Source organism: Dysidea avara, chromosome 9 (genome assembly GCF_963678975.1).
Source record: "Dysidea avara chromosome 9, odDysAvar1.4, whole genome shotgun sequence".
Classification (NCBI taxonomy): domain Eukaryota; kingdom Metazoa; phylum Porifera; class Demospongiae; order Dictyoceratida; family Dysideidae; genus Dysidea; species Dysidea avara.
This window is the reverse complement of record NC_089280.1, coordinates 10,888,662-10,908,370: the sequence shown is the minus strand read 5'-3', so window position 1 is coordinate 10,908,370 and position 19,709 is coordinate 10,888,662. Positions and strand designations below refer to the sequence as shown.

Genomic DNA, 19,709 nt, shown 5'->3' with positions numbered 1-19,709 from the left:
AGATGAAGCCATTTGCAATGTAATAAAAAATGCAGAAATATTGAAGCAGCCATAGCATTGTTAACTGCCATAGAAAAGCAGAATATACACTAGTACTCAGCTTTGGCCACTATAATATCACTGATGAAACTTGTGTTGTTATTGCTTCTACATTAAGGAAAAACAAGTGTCAAAATATGCATGGCTATATAGCAATACAGATCAGCTTAGAAGCTTCAAAGCAAACTATTCAAGCCTTCATGTTAACAACATGTTAGAAGAGTCTTGAAGATGTCAAGAAAGAAATCAAATCCTTGCAAGAGAGAGCAGACAAAGTAGAGGATGTCTCATAAAACTGTACATCATGTTTTTAGTAATTCATTGTTGTTTTTTGTGTGTGGTGTAAGTGTTTGCTATTGTCTTGCTCAGGACTGCCCACAGGGGGGGAAAGTGGGGCATTTTGCCCCGGGCCCCAGCCTGAAAGGGGCCCCAGGAGGCCCTCATGAAGGGCCCCTGGAATACCTGTTTAGAAGATTGATATACTCTAATAAAGCAGTCACAGTATTCTTCAGAGGAGCAGTGTAGCAAGCTCATAAATAAGGAGATATGGTTGGTGAGGGGTAGCTGTTGTCATTGTCAGCATGTAACGACCTTTTTTTTTTTTTTGGTCTTCAACTTACAGCTTGGATGAAGTTGTGATTCAGAATGGAAACCTCCTTACCTCTGGGGCCCCACTTTAACTCTGCCCTGGGTCCCTTAATTTCTCTGAGCAGTCCTGGTCTTGCTTTGTGTTTATCTATGCATGTATGTTTAGTTTGTTGTTTTTTGTATTGCTCCGAATGGCATTGTGCTGATTGTTGTCAGTATAAAATAATTATTTATAGATCGATCAATCAAAATCAATTTTAGCAATAGTCTTTTTCTTTGGCTATATGTACTGTGAAGGACTTTCTGAACATCCGTTGTACTGTGTTATATATAATGTCAGACCAGGCTAGAGTCACTACACTACTTTTCATATTATTCAGCTTAAAGCATATGTATATTCACTATGCATACAACCAAATTCATAGATACCACAATCACTCTCACATACAGTTCATTATGTTTTCATCTTTCCAATGTCAGAACAGATCATCCACAAAGCCACTGTGAAATTGTAGATTATATTGTAGTGAACTTGCAGTGTATTTTTTACAGTGAATTTGTACACAATGAGACCACTAGACTTAATTACATTATAGCTAGCAATTGATAACTGCTAGTAATGACTGAGTTACCATCTCAATGGCGGATCCAGGATGGGGCATTTGGGGCAAATGCCCCCCCCTCACGATATTGCATACAAGATCGAGATACTCTAATAGAGCAGTCAATTACTCTAATAAAGCAGTCACAATGTTCATGAGGCAGTGCAGCTTACTTATGAAGCTTTAAAAAGGATTTTATTTTGCATAACATATGTGATATAATATATTCGGTAAAGGATAACTAGCTATTATTGTTGTGACCCTTTTTTTTTTTTGCTCTTCAACTTTTTTCAGCAAGGTGCCCCCCCTCTTTCCAAACTCTGGATCTGCCCCTGCATCTATAGTTATTGCTTGTCATAGTCTAACATTTAGGCATGGAAAGTGGAATGGAACAGAATGAAATGAATTAGTACCATAATGCTTACCAGCTGGATTGTTATTATATTCTTATGACCATTAAAGTTACCAATAACATAATATTATATACATTGTACCTTGCTAAACCAGTGTGGGTAAAATAAATGATGTCACTTGCCTTTGATGACCGTCTTAACTTGTAACTATGCTTGTGGTAATTGCAGCACAGATCCTGCAACATGGATATACTGTTAACTACTGTATGATGGTTGAGGTCATCTATAAGTGATCCTTACTGCATAACATCCTGAGTAAATAATGATAACATGTTCCAAACTAAACAAGAAGCCAAAACTTTAAGTTGTGGCAAGTTTTTCTCAAAACACAGCAAATTTTCTGAATTCAACAGTTTAGGAATTATTCTTCCCACACTTTGTAAGAAAAATTCCTACACATGACATAATGTGTGTAGGAAGTGCAGGAATTATTCCTACATGTATAAGAACAATTCCTACACTTGTAGGAATTATTCCTACACTTGTAGGAATTATTCCTACATTGCAAGAAGATGCCTTACACTTTATGCCATGTGTAGGGATCTTTCTTACAAAATTCTGTGGGAACATTTCATACAAAATTCTACAAAAGTTCTCAATAAAGCTCTACATATGTAGGAACCATGCTTCCTACACAAGTGTAAAATTCCTTCCAGCATTTTACCTCAAAATTATGATTTCTTATTTAGTTTGGACTGTGCTGCATATATATACAATGAATTGATTGTGAGAGTTTTAAAATATCCTCACATAATTATAGTAAGGGAGAGAAATGTAAAAATCAAAAGTTACAAAAACCAAAGGGTTGGGTTCTGCATTCAAAGCACTGAGGAAGCAAATCTGATTATTGGCATTCAGCAAGTATTAGGAATTTTAAGTTCGATTAGGGATCATAGAAATAAAATGTAGGGAAACAAGGGAGGTCGCCTACACCTGCAGATATACCAGTGGAAATTTAATCCCTGATTCAGTCTATATAATTATACCCATGACTGAATTAATGATTAAATGTCCACTAATATATCTGCAGATGTATAGGCAACCTCCCTTGCTTCCCTACTTTTAGTTTCTATGATCTTTAATTGAACATAAAATTCCTAATGTTTCCTCATACTTGTTTGTTTACTTTTTTGTAACGTTGTTAATAGCATCTTATTCAGAAGTACCCCATACCTTTTAAACTCTGTAGCATTTATATAAACAAACCTAATAGTACAGGCAATTGTTACTAACATAGTACCTTAGCAGCTACTAAATGATGATAATAGCATTAGTTCTTATCTTAAGTATACACCTAGGTACACATGGTGTCAAGTCAGTCAGCAGTTCACACTCCATAAATTATACACAAGATGATCCAAACAAAAATCCATGGAGCGAAAATGAAGAAGGTAATTAAACAGTGCAACGTGTGATTGACTTTAGGTTTCTCCCTCACATGTATTACTTGCTGTTGTGGTTGCCGTGTCACCACAACTACATTGGTACTTTGTTGTTGTTGACCTCCAGATGGTTGTTGTTGTGGGTATTGTTGGGAATATCCCTGTTGAGGTGGATAGCCCTGCTGAGGGGGATACCCTTGCTGAGGAAGATGCTGAGGGGGATACCCTTGCTGAAGGGGATACCCTTGCTGAGGGGGATACTCTTGCTGGGGAGGATGATCTTGCTTAGGAGGGTGACCTTGTTGAGGTGAACGCTCCTTCAGCTGATTAAGAGAATATGCATCTTGTTGAGGGTGCTTTTGCAGCTGATTAAGAGAATATGGATCTTGTTGAGGATACTTTTGATCAAGAGAATATGGATCTTGTTGTGGATAGCTTTGAGAAAAGGAATAAGGATCTTGTTGAGGATATCCAGATCCCTGCTCATGTGGAGATGGAGCTATATACAGTAAAAAAAGACAGATAAATCAAATCATACATACGGCTATAAGATAACAAGGTACACAAGGGAACTTGATGTCAGTGTGTGACAGACAAATCTCTGCATCAAAAAATGATTTTTAACACACCATTCATAACTTGGTAGTAACTGGATGGAAATAAACCCCTAAGATGTGACATCTTCCATATTTCCAAAATCCACACATGTTTTCACAAAATAATTGTAATAATTTTCTTTTTGCAACACTCAGAAATTTTCCATAACTCAATTGATTATTTCAAATTCAAAGAGTAATAAGAAAGTATTACAGTTCAATTACAGTTACTATATAGTCGGAAACTTTGGCAAATTTGCTGTGATAGGATTTTGGTGAGAAAAGGTTTGGCAATTTTTTTTAGTATCTAATACAGATTTGTACTGGAAAACGATTTGGTGGATTTTAGTCTGGAATTTGCCAAACTTTCCGGCTATACTTTTAAATGGCTAAATTGCACATAACAGACTAGCTTATACACCAAAAGGCTATAGCTTTATCAAATATAACTCAATTATATTGATGATTATAGTAGAATATTGAATATTTGATTGAAATTCAAACGATATCAAAAACTTATCACGATATTGATAGTCTTTTGATATATCACATAGTATTATATAGGCTTTGAAAGCTGAATTCTAAGGTAGTTTCACTGACAACTTTAAAAGTGCACAAGTGATGCAATTGCCTTGGGATATATCAGAACAACTTTGGTATATACTGGAAATGTGCCAAATTAATAGGCACGAGCACTTATAAAGCAATAAGCTCCTGTGCTAAAAAAACCATCTAGTACACTCAAGACTATACAATTACGTGCTCATTATTAAAAAGAAGATGTGAAAGAGGTGATAACTAAATCAATGAAGATTGGAGCTTTTGAAAAACTTTACAAGACTAAGTTAGGCTTAAATAAGATTGCATGTGTCCATCACACAAGTCAAACATACAGTTTATAAAGTATTCTGGGTTATTCAGACACAATATCTGGACAACAGAAATATGCAATGTATTGTCCATAGTCATTTCAAGCACTGGCAGGTAGCAGTCGTGACAACAAACTGTACTCGTAATTTTTGAGAATTGAACTTCTCAGCGCCAGTGCTTTACCCAATACAAAGACTGAAAGTATTGTCAGGCTTAGGCCATCATTATTATAGTATATTGCTTGTTTCCTGTCACCCACTGTAGCAAAAACAAATTACAAATCAAATAAAATGAGATTGCACCATATATTTAGGTTTACGGAAACTTCATTAAGTATACATTTATTATTATTATTATTACTATTATACATACACATTACACAACATACAGTACATAGTTACAGATTATTGTAAATGCAACAATTCATCTTATAGATCACAGACCATTGACAACCACAGAAAACAATCCCAGCTAGCAAGCCAGGTGAAGAATGGAGATGTACAATAAAAGTAAAACATTGAAACATACTCTTTACCTTGTTGTTCATGAGCACATCAGCTGGTATCCGAGAACAACCAATGCCTGGAGCGCTCAAAATACAGTTACAAACATTAAAACATACTTGAAATCTTGTTGTTTACGTGTAAAGTGGCCTCTGGCTCTCCTGCAATCACTCACGGACATTTGCCAATCTTCTCCTTCGCGAATTCGGAAATTAAAGCATGGGTGTGGTACTGGGCATTATATAGAATTACACATATGTTAAAGTCATCAGCACGAACAGACACAACGATTATATGGTTGTGCCTTTGTTCACAGACGAATCTATCCCCGGTTAGTTTATGTCTCTAGGCCTCATAGTTTTCTCAAACATTAATTATTTATTTATTCATTTACGACGAAATTTTAACAGCATTTCGTATTGGTCTAAGTATAATTACATTACTTAACCAAAATCTAAATCATCCCCTGAGGAGAGACCATACTGGCGAAGAATCATTCTGGCATTATAACACCACAGGGTTAAAGAAAATTGCTGCGGCAACTATTTTCTAGCAATCTTCAGGGGCAAACCATTCCTAACTGTAGATCTGTTAGCTATTGAAAAAGGGCTGGAGAGAGCAAATGGAGACCAGACACCAAAGGTCTCACAAACAAGAGGAATAAAGTCTCCTCCAGTGTTGTTAACACGGTCCAGGTACTGGTTATCCTTAGCCCTCTCACCGGCAGCAGCAACCACCCCAGCCTGAGAAGCAGCAGAGGCAGACTGTGTGATACACCTGACAGAGAGGTCAAAGTAAGCAGGATGACCAAGGCAGAAGTTTGGGTGGTAAATATTCCCTGGACAAGAATGATCAGAGGTTGAGGCACCTTGTTCACAAAGAACCCCAGGGTGATCTTGAAGTAGAGCATGATGTACCACAAAAACCTGGGAATCATGACATTGGATTCGCAAGGGACCATGAGAGCAACCTAAAAAGATGGTCCCCAAATTCATCAATGACAGATAGGCAAGTACAAAGAGGCGACAAAGGGAACAAGAGAATCCCAAACCAGAAGCGGAGAGCAATAACAAAATCATGATAGGAGAGGATGCAGGGGGGAGGTTGCTTTGTTATTTATTTAATTTAATTTATTTATTTAGGCTTTATGGTGTAAAAACACCAAAGGTCTGTTGGTAGTAACCAACAACCATAAAATACGTACAATTAATACTAAATACTTAAGTAATTACATAGTTACATAGATAAGATTATAAGTGGATAAAATTGGTAGTTGGAGGTTTAGTTTGGTGACATCTGGAGCATGGACATAAGTAATGTAGAGTGCAGTTGTTATTCTCATCTAAGTTTCTCAGGAAATGATCCCACAGATATGATTTCAGTTTAGATTCAGCAAACAAACTGACATGTTTAAGTCTAGAATTGGTTTGGCATTCCACAGGGATGGTAAATGATGAAAATAAGAATGTCATGATGTGTTGTTAAGATATTGAGGTAACAGTTTGTTGCTGGAGCCTGATCTAGTATTGGTAGAGTTGAAAGTGATGTAGTTATTGATGTTGAACTGATTAGTTGGTGATTTGATAGATTTAATAGCAAACAGTATGTCTTGAAGTTCAAATATGTACATTAAAGGAAGGAGCCTCAGATTTTTCAAATGGTCTTTGTAACGACTAGTATAATCGTTCAAACAATCTCAATCATAGGCTATGTATTCTGTTTAAGGTTACAGAATAGTTTAAAATGCGTGGGCGGAACAAATTACAAAACCTGCTTTAAACCAAGCAGGGATAAATAATTTCAACAACTGTGTTGTGTTAGCAATACAACTAATTGTGCTTGTTTGTATTTACTGTAGAACAACGACTGTTCTTGGGTGTGTGGTCCACAATAGAGCAATGTTTTATAAAACGCGCCGCCAAAAACCAGACTAACAGATTACTGAATCCTTATACTTTCAACACAAGTGACTAAACAACTAAAATATCTAGGTCCTGTGGAAGCATTTTTTATAAAGTTACTGGTTGTATAGACGTTTTGTTGAACTTTTAGTAGTTTTTTCAAGTGAAAAGCTCTTTAAAGGTTTGTATCTGAGTCACTGGGAAGAAACACGCCAAAAACGCTTCCACAGGACCTAATAATTTTAATATACAGCATCACTATACCCCATAAATGCCAATAGAGCCTACAGCTTTTGCTGTATTTGGCGGCGGAAAAACATGGTAGTGACAGCTGGAGTTGAGTGATGTACAGGCTGGCTTACTTGTGTTACTACAACAAATTGTAGTGTTCCACCTGCCTCAAACTACACTGTAGCTACATAAAAACATTAAATATGAAGGGCTTCACCTTCATTTAAACCTTTCACGCTGCTAGACTGGTTTTATGAGCTTCTCAAAGAGTATCGATAAGCATTCAAAATTTTGAATGATTGCCCGTGACTATACCGTAACCTTAACAAGAGTAGAGAGACTTCAACCCTTTATTTACCATTCTGCTTTGTTTGCTAGTGCATTAAGGTCTGGATATAATTTAAGTCCCACTGTGCTGAAATTTATGAGTCTCCATCATAGGCGGTGGGGGGCTTCTGAGGGGGGCTTAGGAATGATATCACACCAAAATTATCCTTCTTGGAGTGGGGCTGAAAACCGTGATAAAGATTGATATACTCTAATAGAACGCTTAAATATCCTAATAAAACAGTCAAGGGCTTCATAAAAATGTGTTCTTAAAAAGTAGTTTTAAAAAAAGTTGTCTACAGTGGGAATCGAACCAGGTACCTCTTACTTTAAGAGTTGGTGTCTTACCACTGTATCAAGTGTTTCCAGGTGGCTATAGGCTGCTTTGTACTGCTTATAAATGTTATGTCCATTAACCCTGTAATCAACAGCTAAAAAGCTTTGCCAAAAGTACCTATAAAATTGCTATTTTGGTGAACTTTGAGACATTGTGAAAGTTAAATGGCTACAGCTTCTGGCCCCCCAGACCCCCTGCTGCCAGAGATTCTTTACTTTGGCCAGCTCCCCTCATATCAACTAATTCCTCCACCACTGGTCTCCATTATAGTATATGTTTAGCTACAGTAATTGCAGCATGTTTTTGCTAATTATACATACATAGTTTAGAATTATAGTTCAGATAGTTTGGTCCTGGATCGATATTGTTGTGTGCAGTACGAATATGCTGATTTCCTTTGCATTGTACTATTCCAACCTTTGAGTTTTTTAAACAAGCCAAACAGAATGCAAGGTATAGCAAGGTTCTGGTGTAATGTTATTATGGTAGGGCTGTTGGATGGGAATTTCATTATGATAATTACAGTATTGATGAATAACAACAAATAATCAGGGAGCTACCGATTATGCTGGCATAATTATGAGCATAATAGGTGCCTGAAAGCATTGAGCATAATGCTAGCATAATAGGAAGAATATTTGAGCCATAACTACAAATCCTTGATAGTCAAAATAAATATCACAGAAAAAGATCGATATACTCTAATAGAACAGTCAATAACTCTAATAGAACAATCAGGCAGCTGACTGTTCTATTAGAGTATATTGATTTTGCATTTTGAAGAGCAAAGATGTACTTCAGCCACTTATTATGTGCCCATAACTGTAAATTTGTTAGTAAAACATGGGAAATGAGGCATAAAGCTTGAGCATAGTTTGAGCATATAAAATAGGTAAAATTTTTGAGCAGTGCAGCATAGCATAATAGGTAAAATTTTGAGCACAATAGGCGGGTCCCTACAAATAATTCTGCTTAGGCCTACACATAACACGTACACATAATTATAAGAATTATAGGTCTCCAATTTTGTGCATATAATTCCAGAATTATAGGATAACTTGCAAGCATAATTTTGGTCATCAACATAATTGATGGAAAAGGGTGTAGTTCTTCTCAAGTAGCTAAAAGGATGGGTGTAAACCTCCTAAGAGTGAAATCTTACTGATAATTATGTTTGTAGGAGTGCTGGCTAAAAAACTGCTAAGAAGACTCTAATAAAACATTCAAATACTCTAATAGAGCAGTCATTATTTCATGCTAGAAAGTTCAGGGATTAACTGTCTGAAACTTTAGTATCATATATATATACACACACTTAAAATCTATACAGTTGTAAATATTTATAGCTATGGTAGGCTATAATTATAATATGTAGCTAGATCCACAACTACGCTTAGCCACAACAGCTTCTTTTGTGATGGTGTAATTGCAAAGAGTATCCCTATTTACCTACTTACTGATAGAAGGCTAATGTTAAAAAATGGGATGCTTTTTTATGTCTATAACTAAATTAACTTGAAGAAGCCATGAATAAATGTCTACATATGCATTTATAAAGCATATACAGCTTAAAGGACCTTCCGGCATGTAAAAAACATTGTACATCATTTAACCTCCTTATAAAGGACAGTTCTGAGGTCCCTATACACCTGCAGTTTTACCTCTTAAAACAAACCAGTAAAAATTCATCAAAATCAAAGTGTCTGTTAAATGAGAGGTTCACTATAATAGTGTCAGTAGTGATTCACAGCATCCGTGTAATGGTTGTGTGATGGATAGTACCAACTATACAGTACTTGGAGCATCAGTACTACAGCATTATTATTAATTTTGTGATGATTGATAATTGATATAGCACAACCATACCTACAAAATCAGTGTAAAGTCATCTCTCAGAACTACTAGGCAATGTACAGTAGTATGTGACCTACCTAGCACTTCAGAGTTAGGGGTCCAGCCTTCAGATTGCTGGCTATAAATCCAACATCAGGCCAGGCAAAGTAAATTACCAGTTACTCATCAGCCACTTCCTTAATTTTGGTGCATGCTGTTATTTTTCATTGTGGAAGGAGGTACACAAAATCACAGCAACAGCAGGTTATGTTACAGCAAGGTTTATCAAACGCCTTCTAAAAGTTTATGCCTACACTTTATCATCTTCCTGGAGCAGGAAGAAATGTTCTCTTTCCTGTAAATCAGTGATGGCTAGTCTATCTCAACAGTGAAACATTTGCGAACATGGTTAATTATACTAAAAATGAATTTTGAGCTAACAGCAGGGTGGAAAGTGATGAGAAATAATGAGCATATTGAATTTATTTGGTTAATAATCAGTGCATTAATATTGAAAGGGACATGCCCCCCAAAATATGTAAAATTGTGTAAAAACACAGAAGCACCCACAACATCATGTAATGGTACCCACAAAAAAACAGTCTGCTAATTACTCACATACCTCTAAGGAATACTCCACCTTATTTTCATGGCTGTAGCTGCAGTGGATACGTGGGCCCAGCACCTTTGTCCAATGCGTAATGTATTGTGGGATTCATTACCAAGACTGTGGGAATTCACCTTAAACTAATTAGTCTAAATACAAAAAATACAGTCTGGAACAATGTGTACATGAATAATACTTCAGTAATTCAAGAGAATTGTAGGAAGAGTTGTTGCTCTAGAGCAGGCCATTCAGTTTAAAGACAATAGTTAAGGAGAGCCACTTCAAGAATAGTGCTGCGTGAGTAACTTAGTTTAGAATGGCTTTGTTCTAGTTTCTGTAGGCCTACATAAACAGACACCATGTTTCCTAAACCAACTTTTAGTGGGTTTCTCATGCATATTTGGCCTTACCATGTCGTAGAAATGCGGAATTCTGCTAAAATCAGTAAATGTTATTAGGTGTGCAATCCCAATGGCTAGTTCAATATGGTAAACTTTGAATGGCTTTGTTCTCCAAGAAAATTCATTTTTTCCCATTTCATTGATCTCAAAACTGTGTGGGCCAGTGGTTCATTATTCATTAGCTATGCTACTAATTTTTAAATCCATGACCCACACAACAGCTATTATAGAGCTAAACTAAGGGCATGAAATACTGTATAAAAGCCCCATGGGTTTATGACTCTAAATAAGGCCGCCAATTGTAGATTTCTTGTTTCCTGTCACCCCGCCCATATGGTAATTTAGAGCCGCATGCAAATTTAGTATTGCATTTGATAGTCAAGTGATCTAATTATTTTTGTTTATAGGTACTAGTGTGAGCACATGGTGTATTATTGGAAAGGTAGTGAGTTATTGATGTTCTTTAGTGCCAAAAAGCATGGACAACTATGTAGTTTGAATTCATTCCAGGATTACAAGCAGCGGATTTCTTTAATGAACACCCACTCATTTGACAATCTGTTATTATGTGTGTAGGACACATGGAAAAAATTCATACTGTTGCAGTTGATGGCTAAATTAGTGTTATGACCACAAGCATGATACACCCAGCCAGCAAATTCTATAAAAGCCTTCAAGGTTTGGTGGCTGCATGCATGCTCTCAGAGAAAATGAGGGGTCTGCAACACTTTGAATCTAACCTTCTATGAGATTTGAATCATGATGAATCCCAGTGAAATCACAATAAATCTTACGTATCTGCTAAATCTTAGAGAAAAGGCAATTAGGAGTTAATGGATTCCTTTTAATATCCTTGATGTTAAATCATAGATTTAGCAATATAATAAATAATAGCTTCCCACCCACATGGTATTTTTTGCCTGACTAGGATTGGAAACAAGTAATTTACAATTATTGGCCTAAGGTTATTGCTAGAAATAGTGCCTATGTACAACTGCCATACACATTCACGTGATAAATAATGAATAAAAGTTCAGTTTACAGCATAATGAATAAAACCATATAAGGAAGAGAATTTGCATGTGAGCAGGAAATTGGAAACAATCTATTTTCTTGGAGTAGCCTTAGTAGTTTCTGTAAATATTCATAAAAATTCAACCTATGTAGAAAATTTTGAGATTTATAAAGAGGCACACCACAAATTCCTATGGTTTTATACATTGACCTCTGCTTGCTTTCCACTCCCTTTTATATTAGATGTGTTTGTGGTGCTTAAAAATCATGACTATATATAGCTAATTGGGTTTTAGTGTTTACTGGTGTAGTATGAGGAGTGTGGTAAACTTTTGCATTACATATCTGCAACTAGCTATCTCTAGTATATATTAGCTACTAAAAAATTACAAAATTCCAATCCAATGATGTATATAACCACCCGCGCCTAAAGACTAGACTAGCATTCATCTATACGGCCTCGTTTTAACCTCATGCATGCATGAATATAATATATCTAGCCGGATTTTTATAGCTATTATATTTACAGTGGCCGACAGTCTACAAAAAAAATTATTATGAACCGGCATAGATCGTACGAAGAATATACGATCTATGGAACCCGCCGATGAAAGTCATTCTCAGTACACAGAACACCTATAGCTAAACCCTGCATGTGTTTGTATGCAGAATGCATTAATCATATAACATGATTGTCAGTGCAGTGCCATAGAATTTATGGCAGTAAGTACTGTACCGATGTACACTGCGGGGCGCTCGGTTCAGTGAAGTGTATTATTATTTTTATTATTATTGTTGTTGTTGTTATGTACTACAACATGTCGTAGCTAGATCGCAGTCATCGTACGTGCTGTTTCAACCGCACAAAATGGAATACATACACATACACTCACACACAATTAAAAAACAACTCTTTACTCACCCGTTGTCATAGCTAATAACTTCGGAAACGCACTAGTTCGGCAGGAAGTCACAACTGTTAAAGTATAGCTCTCGTTTCGGTTGGTGTCACGTGATTCGTTGTTAAATAGCTACAGATGTTAAAACCGATATGCATGCAGCATTTGTAAGTTCTTTAGCCTTTTCCACGACCCTGCAGGTGTTATCACAGTCTACATAGCAAGAACTCCTCGGTTTTAACATCTGTAGCTACTTAACACCGAATCACGTGACACCAACCACAACGAGAGTTATACCTCAACAGTTGTGACTTCCTGCCGAACTAGTGCATGCGTTTCCTGGAGGAAGACTGAGTGTGCATGGTCCCGACTAGACATTGAGCATAGATTATATAATCTATGCATTGGGTGACCTGCAGTTCGAATCCTGGGGTTGGAGGGATTTTTTTCCTTACTTTGGCCCCTTTTCTGTTGCACCTTTCCAGCTATAAGTCATTAAGTCTAAGTTCTTGAAATTAGGTTAGGTAATCCTAAAGGCTGCAGCACATGTTGCTGTAGACCTTCAGTGCTGCATGGTCACTGTAAAGTGTTAGCTAATAATAATAATAATAATAATATCCTTTGTTTATGGAAAACAGTTGTTTAAGGTGGCGGTTACCCTGGAAGTCGTGGTTTTGAAGCCATTGAAAACGAAGGCATACGTCCAGCCACAAAAATTCATTTATTTCGTCATGTGATTAGTGTTTACGTAATAATTAAAATGGCAGCTGCGCATACTAAGGTAGGGTCCGCAACGTAAAATTTCGACCTCCGAAAATCAACTACCAAACCACCCACAAATGCTAGGCTAGGTACCACTTAGAAAATGCCAGATTGGCGTTATTTTTCATTAACGTCTTTTTGTGCAAATCGGCGAATATGCTTACAAATTACGAGATTTTTTGCTATATCTTTAAGGAAATGTTTTTTAAAGCTACAATACGCACTCTCAACCTTTCTTATTAACTGTACTCTAAACTAAAACCATCAGTGGCTGCATTGTCTGGAGCAATTTCCAGTCGCAGCATCGCGAAAATGAAATTTCAGACTCGAAAAAAGTTTCGATGCCACTAGAGCACACAGTAGCGATGCTAAAGTAACCCTCCCAGGTCAAACTGGTCTGGCATGGATCCAACTACTACCACACCAAATATCATCGAATTCCAAAATTGTTTGCCATCGGCTGAGCTCGACGGCTGTCAAAAATCGTCAAAAATGCCGATTTTATTCAATGACGGGAACTTTTACTAGCCAGATGTGCTAGTGTACTTCTCAAAAGCTTGCTAGAACCATAGCCAGTAGCTTTCATTCATAGGGTTGGTCTGGCAGCTCTTCTATAGCTACCTTAAATTTCGCCAAATGCCGATATCCACGAATTTTGCCGATATCAATTCAATTATTAGCTTTATAGTGTAATGTTACAGGTGTACATGGTTGTACAACAATAAAAGTGAGTTTGTATACAATTGCACTAAAGGTAATCTGGTAAGTACCAGATCCCATAACTTAAATTAAGTACTTATCATTATACTTATATAATTACAATTAGCTGCTAAATGTATCAAAGTTAGGTGGCTTGGGATGTTTGGAGCAGATGCTACAAGGACATGTAAAATGGAAACTATGCTGGTTATCTGGATCGAAGTTTCTCATAAAATGCTGCCATAGGATTTTAGTTAGTTGAAATTTAATGGTAACGAAGGGTTGAGTTAGGTCAATTACTGGTAAGCTGTTGAAGGTTCGAGGAAGTCTGTTGAAATAGAAGTTTCTTTGTTGATTAGATGATGTAAAATATCGACTAATTTACAACCCGTTAAAGAAATCTTGCACAGCAAACGTGATGCTTTGCCTCTCTACAGTCATGCTGCATCTTTGTTTAGTTATATTCGTCCATAGGGTGGCACTGGCGGCTCTCTTATCCAGGCTAAAATCCATCGAAATGGCCATCTCACCATTTGTCACCAGTTTTCGGAAGTTTTACATGTCAAACATGCTGGTTTACCACTCTACATCCTTGTTGAACCATTCAATCACCTTCGTCTGTGTAGGCAGCTTTCTTCAGCGTCTTGAAAGTGTAAGAGCACGCCAATTGGGCGCAACCATCAATACCAGTTAATGCTTATTTTGTTTCATTGGTTCCACGCAAGAATGACAGGAAAACCAGCAGAAATGTAATAGAGCGAAAATGGAGTTAGTCTAGCTCTAAATATTGTACTCTACATGTTTATACAAATGATTAACGAAATGCAAATGCCAATTATCAAAAACCACAATCGAAATTTCTATTCGTGTAGAGTTTCGAAGGTGGATATTAGAACTAGACTAAGTCCAGTTGGGTTATGTAATATTTCTGCTGGATTTTCGTGGAATCAATGAAACAAAATAAGTAGCAAGTGGTGTTGATGGTTGCGCTCAATTGGCGTGCTCTGACATTTTCAAGAGACTGAAGAAAGGCGCCTACGCAGACAAAGGTGATCGAAACGTCCAATAAAGATGTAGAGAGGCAAATCAGCATGTTTGATTTGTAAAACTTCCTAAAACTGATGACAAATGGTGAGATGGGAATTTCAATGGATTTTAGCCTGGATAAGAGAGCCGCCATTGCCACTCTATGGAAGAATATAACTAAACAAGGATGCAGCATGACTTTAGAGAGGAAAAGCATCACGTGTGCTGTGCAAGCTTTCTTTAACGGGTTGTAAATTGGTGGATATCGGCAAAATTCGTGGATATCGGCATTTGGCGAATTTTGAGGTCGCTAGAAGAGCTGCTAGACCAACCCTATGAATGAAAGCTACTAGCTATGGGTCTAGCAAGCTTTTGAGAAGTAAACTAGCACATCTGGCTAGTAAAAGTTCCCGTCATTGAATAAAATCGGCATTTTTGACGAATGTTTGACAGCCGTCGAGCTCAGCCAGATGGCAAACAATTTTGGAATTCGATGATATTTGGTGTGGTAGTAGTTTTTTTTTTAATTTTTTTTTTTTTTAACCCGGGCTTGATGGACTGCCCTTTCCTACCACCCCCAGCACAGATTGCAAGTGCTGGACAACTGAACAAAATTAAGCAGACAAATGGGATTCCACAGTCACTAAGTCCACTGACTGTGGAGTCCTGGTGTAAACACCAATGGAAGACCGTGCCCCACGAATACACTGAATTGCCGGTGTGGTAGTAGTTGGATCCATGCCAGACCAGTTTGACCTGGGAGGGTTACTTTGGCATCGCTACTGTGTGCTCTAGTGGCATCGAAACTTTTTTCGAGTCTGAAATTTCATTTTCGCGATGCTGCGGCTGGAAATTGCTCCTGACAATGCAGCCACTGATGGTTTTAGTTTAGAGTACAGTTAATAAGAAAGGTTGAGAGTGCGTATTGTAGCTTTAAAAGACATTTCCTTAAAGATATAGCAAAAAATCTCGTAATTTGTAAGCATCTTTGACGATTTGCACAAGACGTTAATGAAAAATAACGCCAATCTGGCATTCTCTAAGTGGTACCGAACTTAGCATTTGTGGGTGGTTTAGTAGTTGATTCTCGGAGGTCGAAATTTCACGTTGTGGACCCTAACTAAGGCCCACTGCCTTGTAACAAGAAGAAATTTGTTACTATTGTGCGAGTATTGTTAAAGAAGACATTCACTAAAGTAAGTAGAGTAGTTTAGAAGCTTTGTTCAAGGGGATTCGGGTGGTTCGCGCGAAACTTAGGCGGCATACGTCATTTGTGGTTTTGTATGGTATGCTAAAGTGTTAGTACAACTTTCTGCGTCAGTTTTTTCTTGTATACTAGTGAGGGAGACTTCTGTATTAGCGTAAAATAAGCGATTGATTATTGTAGCAGGGCCGCATGTCGAGAAAAAAAGATTTTTGTACTGCCTGTTGATGTTACAGCTTTTTTTTCCCTGTCAGTATACTTTTTTTTTTTTGGAAGATATAAAGAAGATAACATTAGAGCATACAAATAAACAGTTAAACAATTAAATCAAAAACTGAGTCTCTGATTGCACTAAGGCCACAGGAGCACTTTTGATGTAATGACCTTGTGAAGATCGCGCTCCTCTAATGCACTGGATTGCTGAACGCAGCAAACAAAATGACAATTTGTTGATGTTACAGCAGGTTTTAGCCCCTTTGCGGTGGCCAATAGGGTTTCAAAATCCCATAGCTGTGTTTCAGCCTGGCATAGGCTGAAGTTGTGTTGATTGTGCTCTGCTTTTGCTGCTAAAGAATAGATTACACGTTTTACTTCGCCATTAGGCCACTTTAACTAAATTTCTTGTTTCTCGGGCCCGACCGACCCATAAAATCTGTAAATGAAATGTTTTTGTTCATTTTTAAGATCACATGTTCGATCACCTGAGTTTGTGGCGTCGATGTATTGTTGGCTATCCATATCTGCTTTGCATGGGGCGAGCTTGGTTATCACAAGAAGAGTTGTAAAAGCAGACTGGATGGACGTTTGGTCACTTAGATGTACTAACCATAACTAATAGTTTGTTATCGAACGACGTAGTTATTATTATTATTATTATTTAATGGGCTTGTAGATGCCAAGGCAAGCTAACTTGCCAGGCTAGGCCGCAGGCCTTTGAAGGTGCCCATATCTAGATTGCTTCCAAAAATTATCCAAGCCCAGCTTGAAGGTTGCAACTGTTGGTGCTGAAATGATAAAGTCAGGTAAGGAGTTCCATAGATTGACTATTCTATTTGTAAAAAAGTTCTGCCTAACAAGTAATCTTGATCTTTCTTTAAAAAGCTTAAGAGAATGGCCCCTGGTGGTAGCCGTATTTAAAGTAAAAAATGTAGATGGGTCCAAGTCATAATGTCGTTTAAGTATCTTATATGTTTCAATCATATCACCCCTTTGACGTCTGCAATACAGAGAATAGAGATCCAGAATTTCAAGACGGCTTTCATAAGTCAAGTGGGCTAATCCGCGAAGGTGTTTAGTTGCACGTCTCTGAACCTTTTCAAGGGTGTCGATGTCTCTGGCCAAGTACGGACTCCAAGATTGCACACAATATTCCAAATGCGGTACACGTGTTGCCATAACTTCAGTTCAAAAAAATTATTACCACCTATTATTATTCTATTTATACCTCCCTACCGACCCACTTTTCAGCTAGTTTCAGTCCGAGAAACAAAAGATTTAGTTGAAGTGGCCTAATGTGCAACATGCTTTGCGTAAACTGACCCCGAAAATATTTTTGCATGCTCTTACAATCGGCTCTATAGCATTATGGTTCAACATCTAATGGCCGTACAAATCATCATGTAGGTAGAAGAAGAGCTGGTCTACGATGTAACGGTGTTTGCTTTCGCGTAGTTCTACAAATGTGTTCACAACTGAACTTTAAAAATATCCTTCAAACCGGAAATTGTGAGGTAACCGCCACCTTAAAAGCCACTCAGTGTAATTGCACAACCAATTGTAAACGTATTCAGGGGCGGTTTCCAGAAACCCCTTTGGGGCTGGGCTTACTTCAGAACAGCTGTCCAGCTCTTTGGCAACTAGTATTATACCTCTTCCTTAACTACACCTATAGACCCTTAGGACATAACACAGTGGAGGACCCAGGATGCCCCTTCTCTTTTAGGAAGAATGACTATAGCCGCTATCATTTTGATATGCTAGCAATAGGCCAATATCAGTTGATTACTCAAGAAATAAATACTCTTTAGCTTAAAAGACAGGCTTACTACCTTTCTTTATTACACATTTAACCTGAAATCAAACTGAAATTGTCACGATCACCAGCACCTTCGTGCGTGTTAAGCGCCTCTAGAAATAATTATGATGTGGCAGATGTTTTAGCTTTTGTAGCACCTTTTAAGACTTCACGACTTTCTGCAATGGCCTAAGTGGCACAATTCAACAGTAAAACACTGCTGAGAGGTGATTATTTTCAGCTATGTGTACAACACATTGCAGGTACCAGGTACTCAATGTGATTCCTTTTTAATGGTGTGAATCTGAACTTGTTTGTGCCCCTCCCCTTGCCAGCTCCTGGATCCGCCCCTGTAACACATAAATCATACTCACCAGTGTTCATCTGCTAACTGACACTTTCACTATTCTTGCAGTAAAGCTCAAGGATCACAATAATATTATTTTGAGAGTATAAGATCGAGATACTCTAATAGAACACATTCAGTTGAAACATTAAACAAGATGCTAGTTCCAATTTTATAGTGGTTACTGAACCGAAAGTTTTTATTTTATTTTTGCATCTAGTAGCTTCCCCAAGCATTCGACTTTAGTAGATGCGTCTAGTAGTTTCCCCGAGCATTTGACTTTAGGGGACGCGAAAAGTAGCATTAGCGTTAGGGTTAGGTTTCTTCTTCACCGGTACGTTCTTCTTACTGTATTATAGTGCATATAGTGAGACTACTTGTACTACATGAGTAGCATTTGTAAGGTAGAAAAGTAGCGGTAGTGGGTAGCTATCAGCGGTAGCACAGTGGTGAGCCCACTGCCTACAGCTCCATTAGTCCAGGGTTCGAGTCCAGGTAGAGTTTTGTGTTTTTGTTTTTTTCGTTTAGTGACCCTTTTTTGTCTAAGTTTTACTGTCGGTTCAATGGCGAGTCCAGCTTATTGAACCGACTTTCGCCGGGTTCAGTAACCACTGCCTTTATTTATCTTTAGGATACAACCTAGCTATCTGCAATTAGAGATGTATCTTTACAAATTTATGTGTGCATTTCAAAGGCCTTCATTTATTGATATCTACTGGTATACAGTACTTAATGACAGTCATTGCCAACTTAGCTAGAGCACTGTTCTGTTAAGTTAGAGTACTGTTCTCCGCCCCTGTTAATTCTTGTTATTGACATAGCAGTAAACCTTCCAAGACTACAGATCAAACAGAAGAGGATATAGAGGGTGATGGTAATAGTCATAATGAAGGAGAATGCCAAGTAGCTATGAAGAAACAAAGAATTGATCATGCATGATTAGCTATAAAGCTAGCTAAATAATTGAAGCTAATCATAAAGATTCAGTAGACCAATCTATCATAGCTAACTACATAACTATTGGTAAAAACATGACATATTAAATGCTGCGCACCAGTAGATCAGAAACTCTGTAAAATAGTATGTTTTAAACAGTAAGTTTCATTAAATTGTAA

General features: G+C 37.5%; 1 protein-coding gene across 1 annotated transcript; it reads right to left on the bottom strand.

Moving 5' to 3' along the window:
* Positions 1-2,802: 2,802 nt before the first annotated feature.
* Positions 2,803-12,812, bottom strand: LOC136266091 (annexin A7-like). The gene is made up of 2 exons (XM_066061055.1): positions 12,567-12,812; positions 2,803-3,523 (listed from the first exon to the last, which is right to left on the bottom strand). The coding sequence occupies exons 1-2, from the start codon at positions 12,574-12,576 to the stop codon at positions 2,970-2,972; spliced, it is 564 nt and encodes a 187-aa protein (XP_065917127.1). The 5' UTR covers positions 12,577-12,812; the 3' UTR covers positions 2,803-2,969.
* Positions 12,813-19,709: the final 6,897 nt, after the last annotated feature.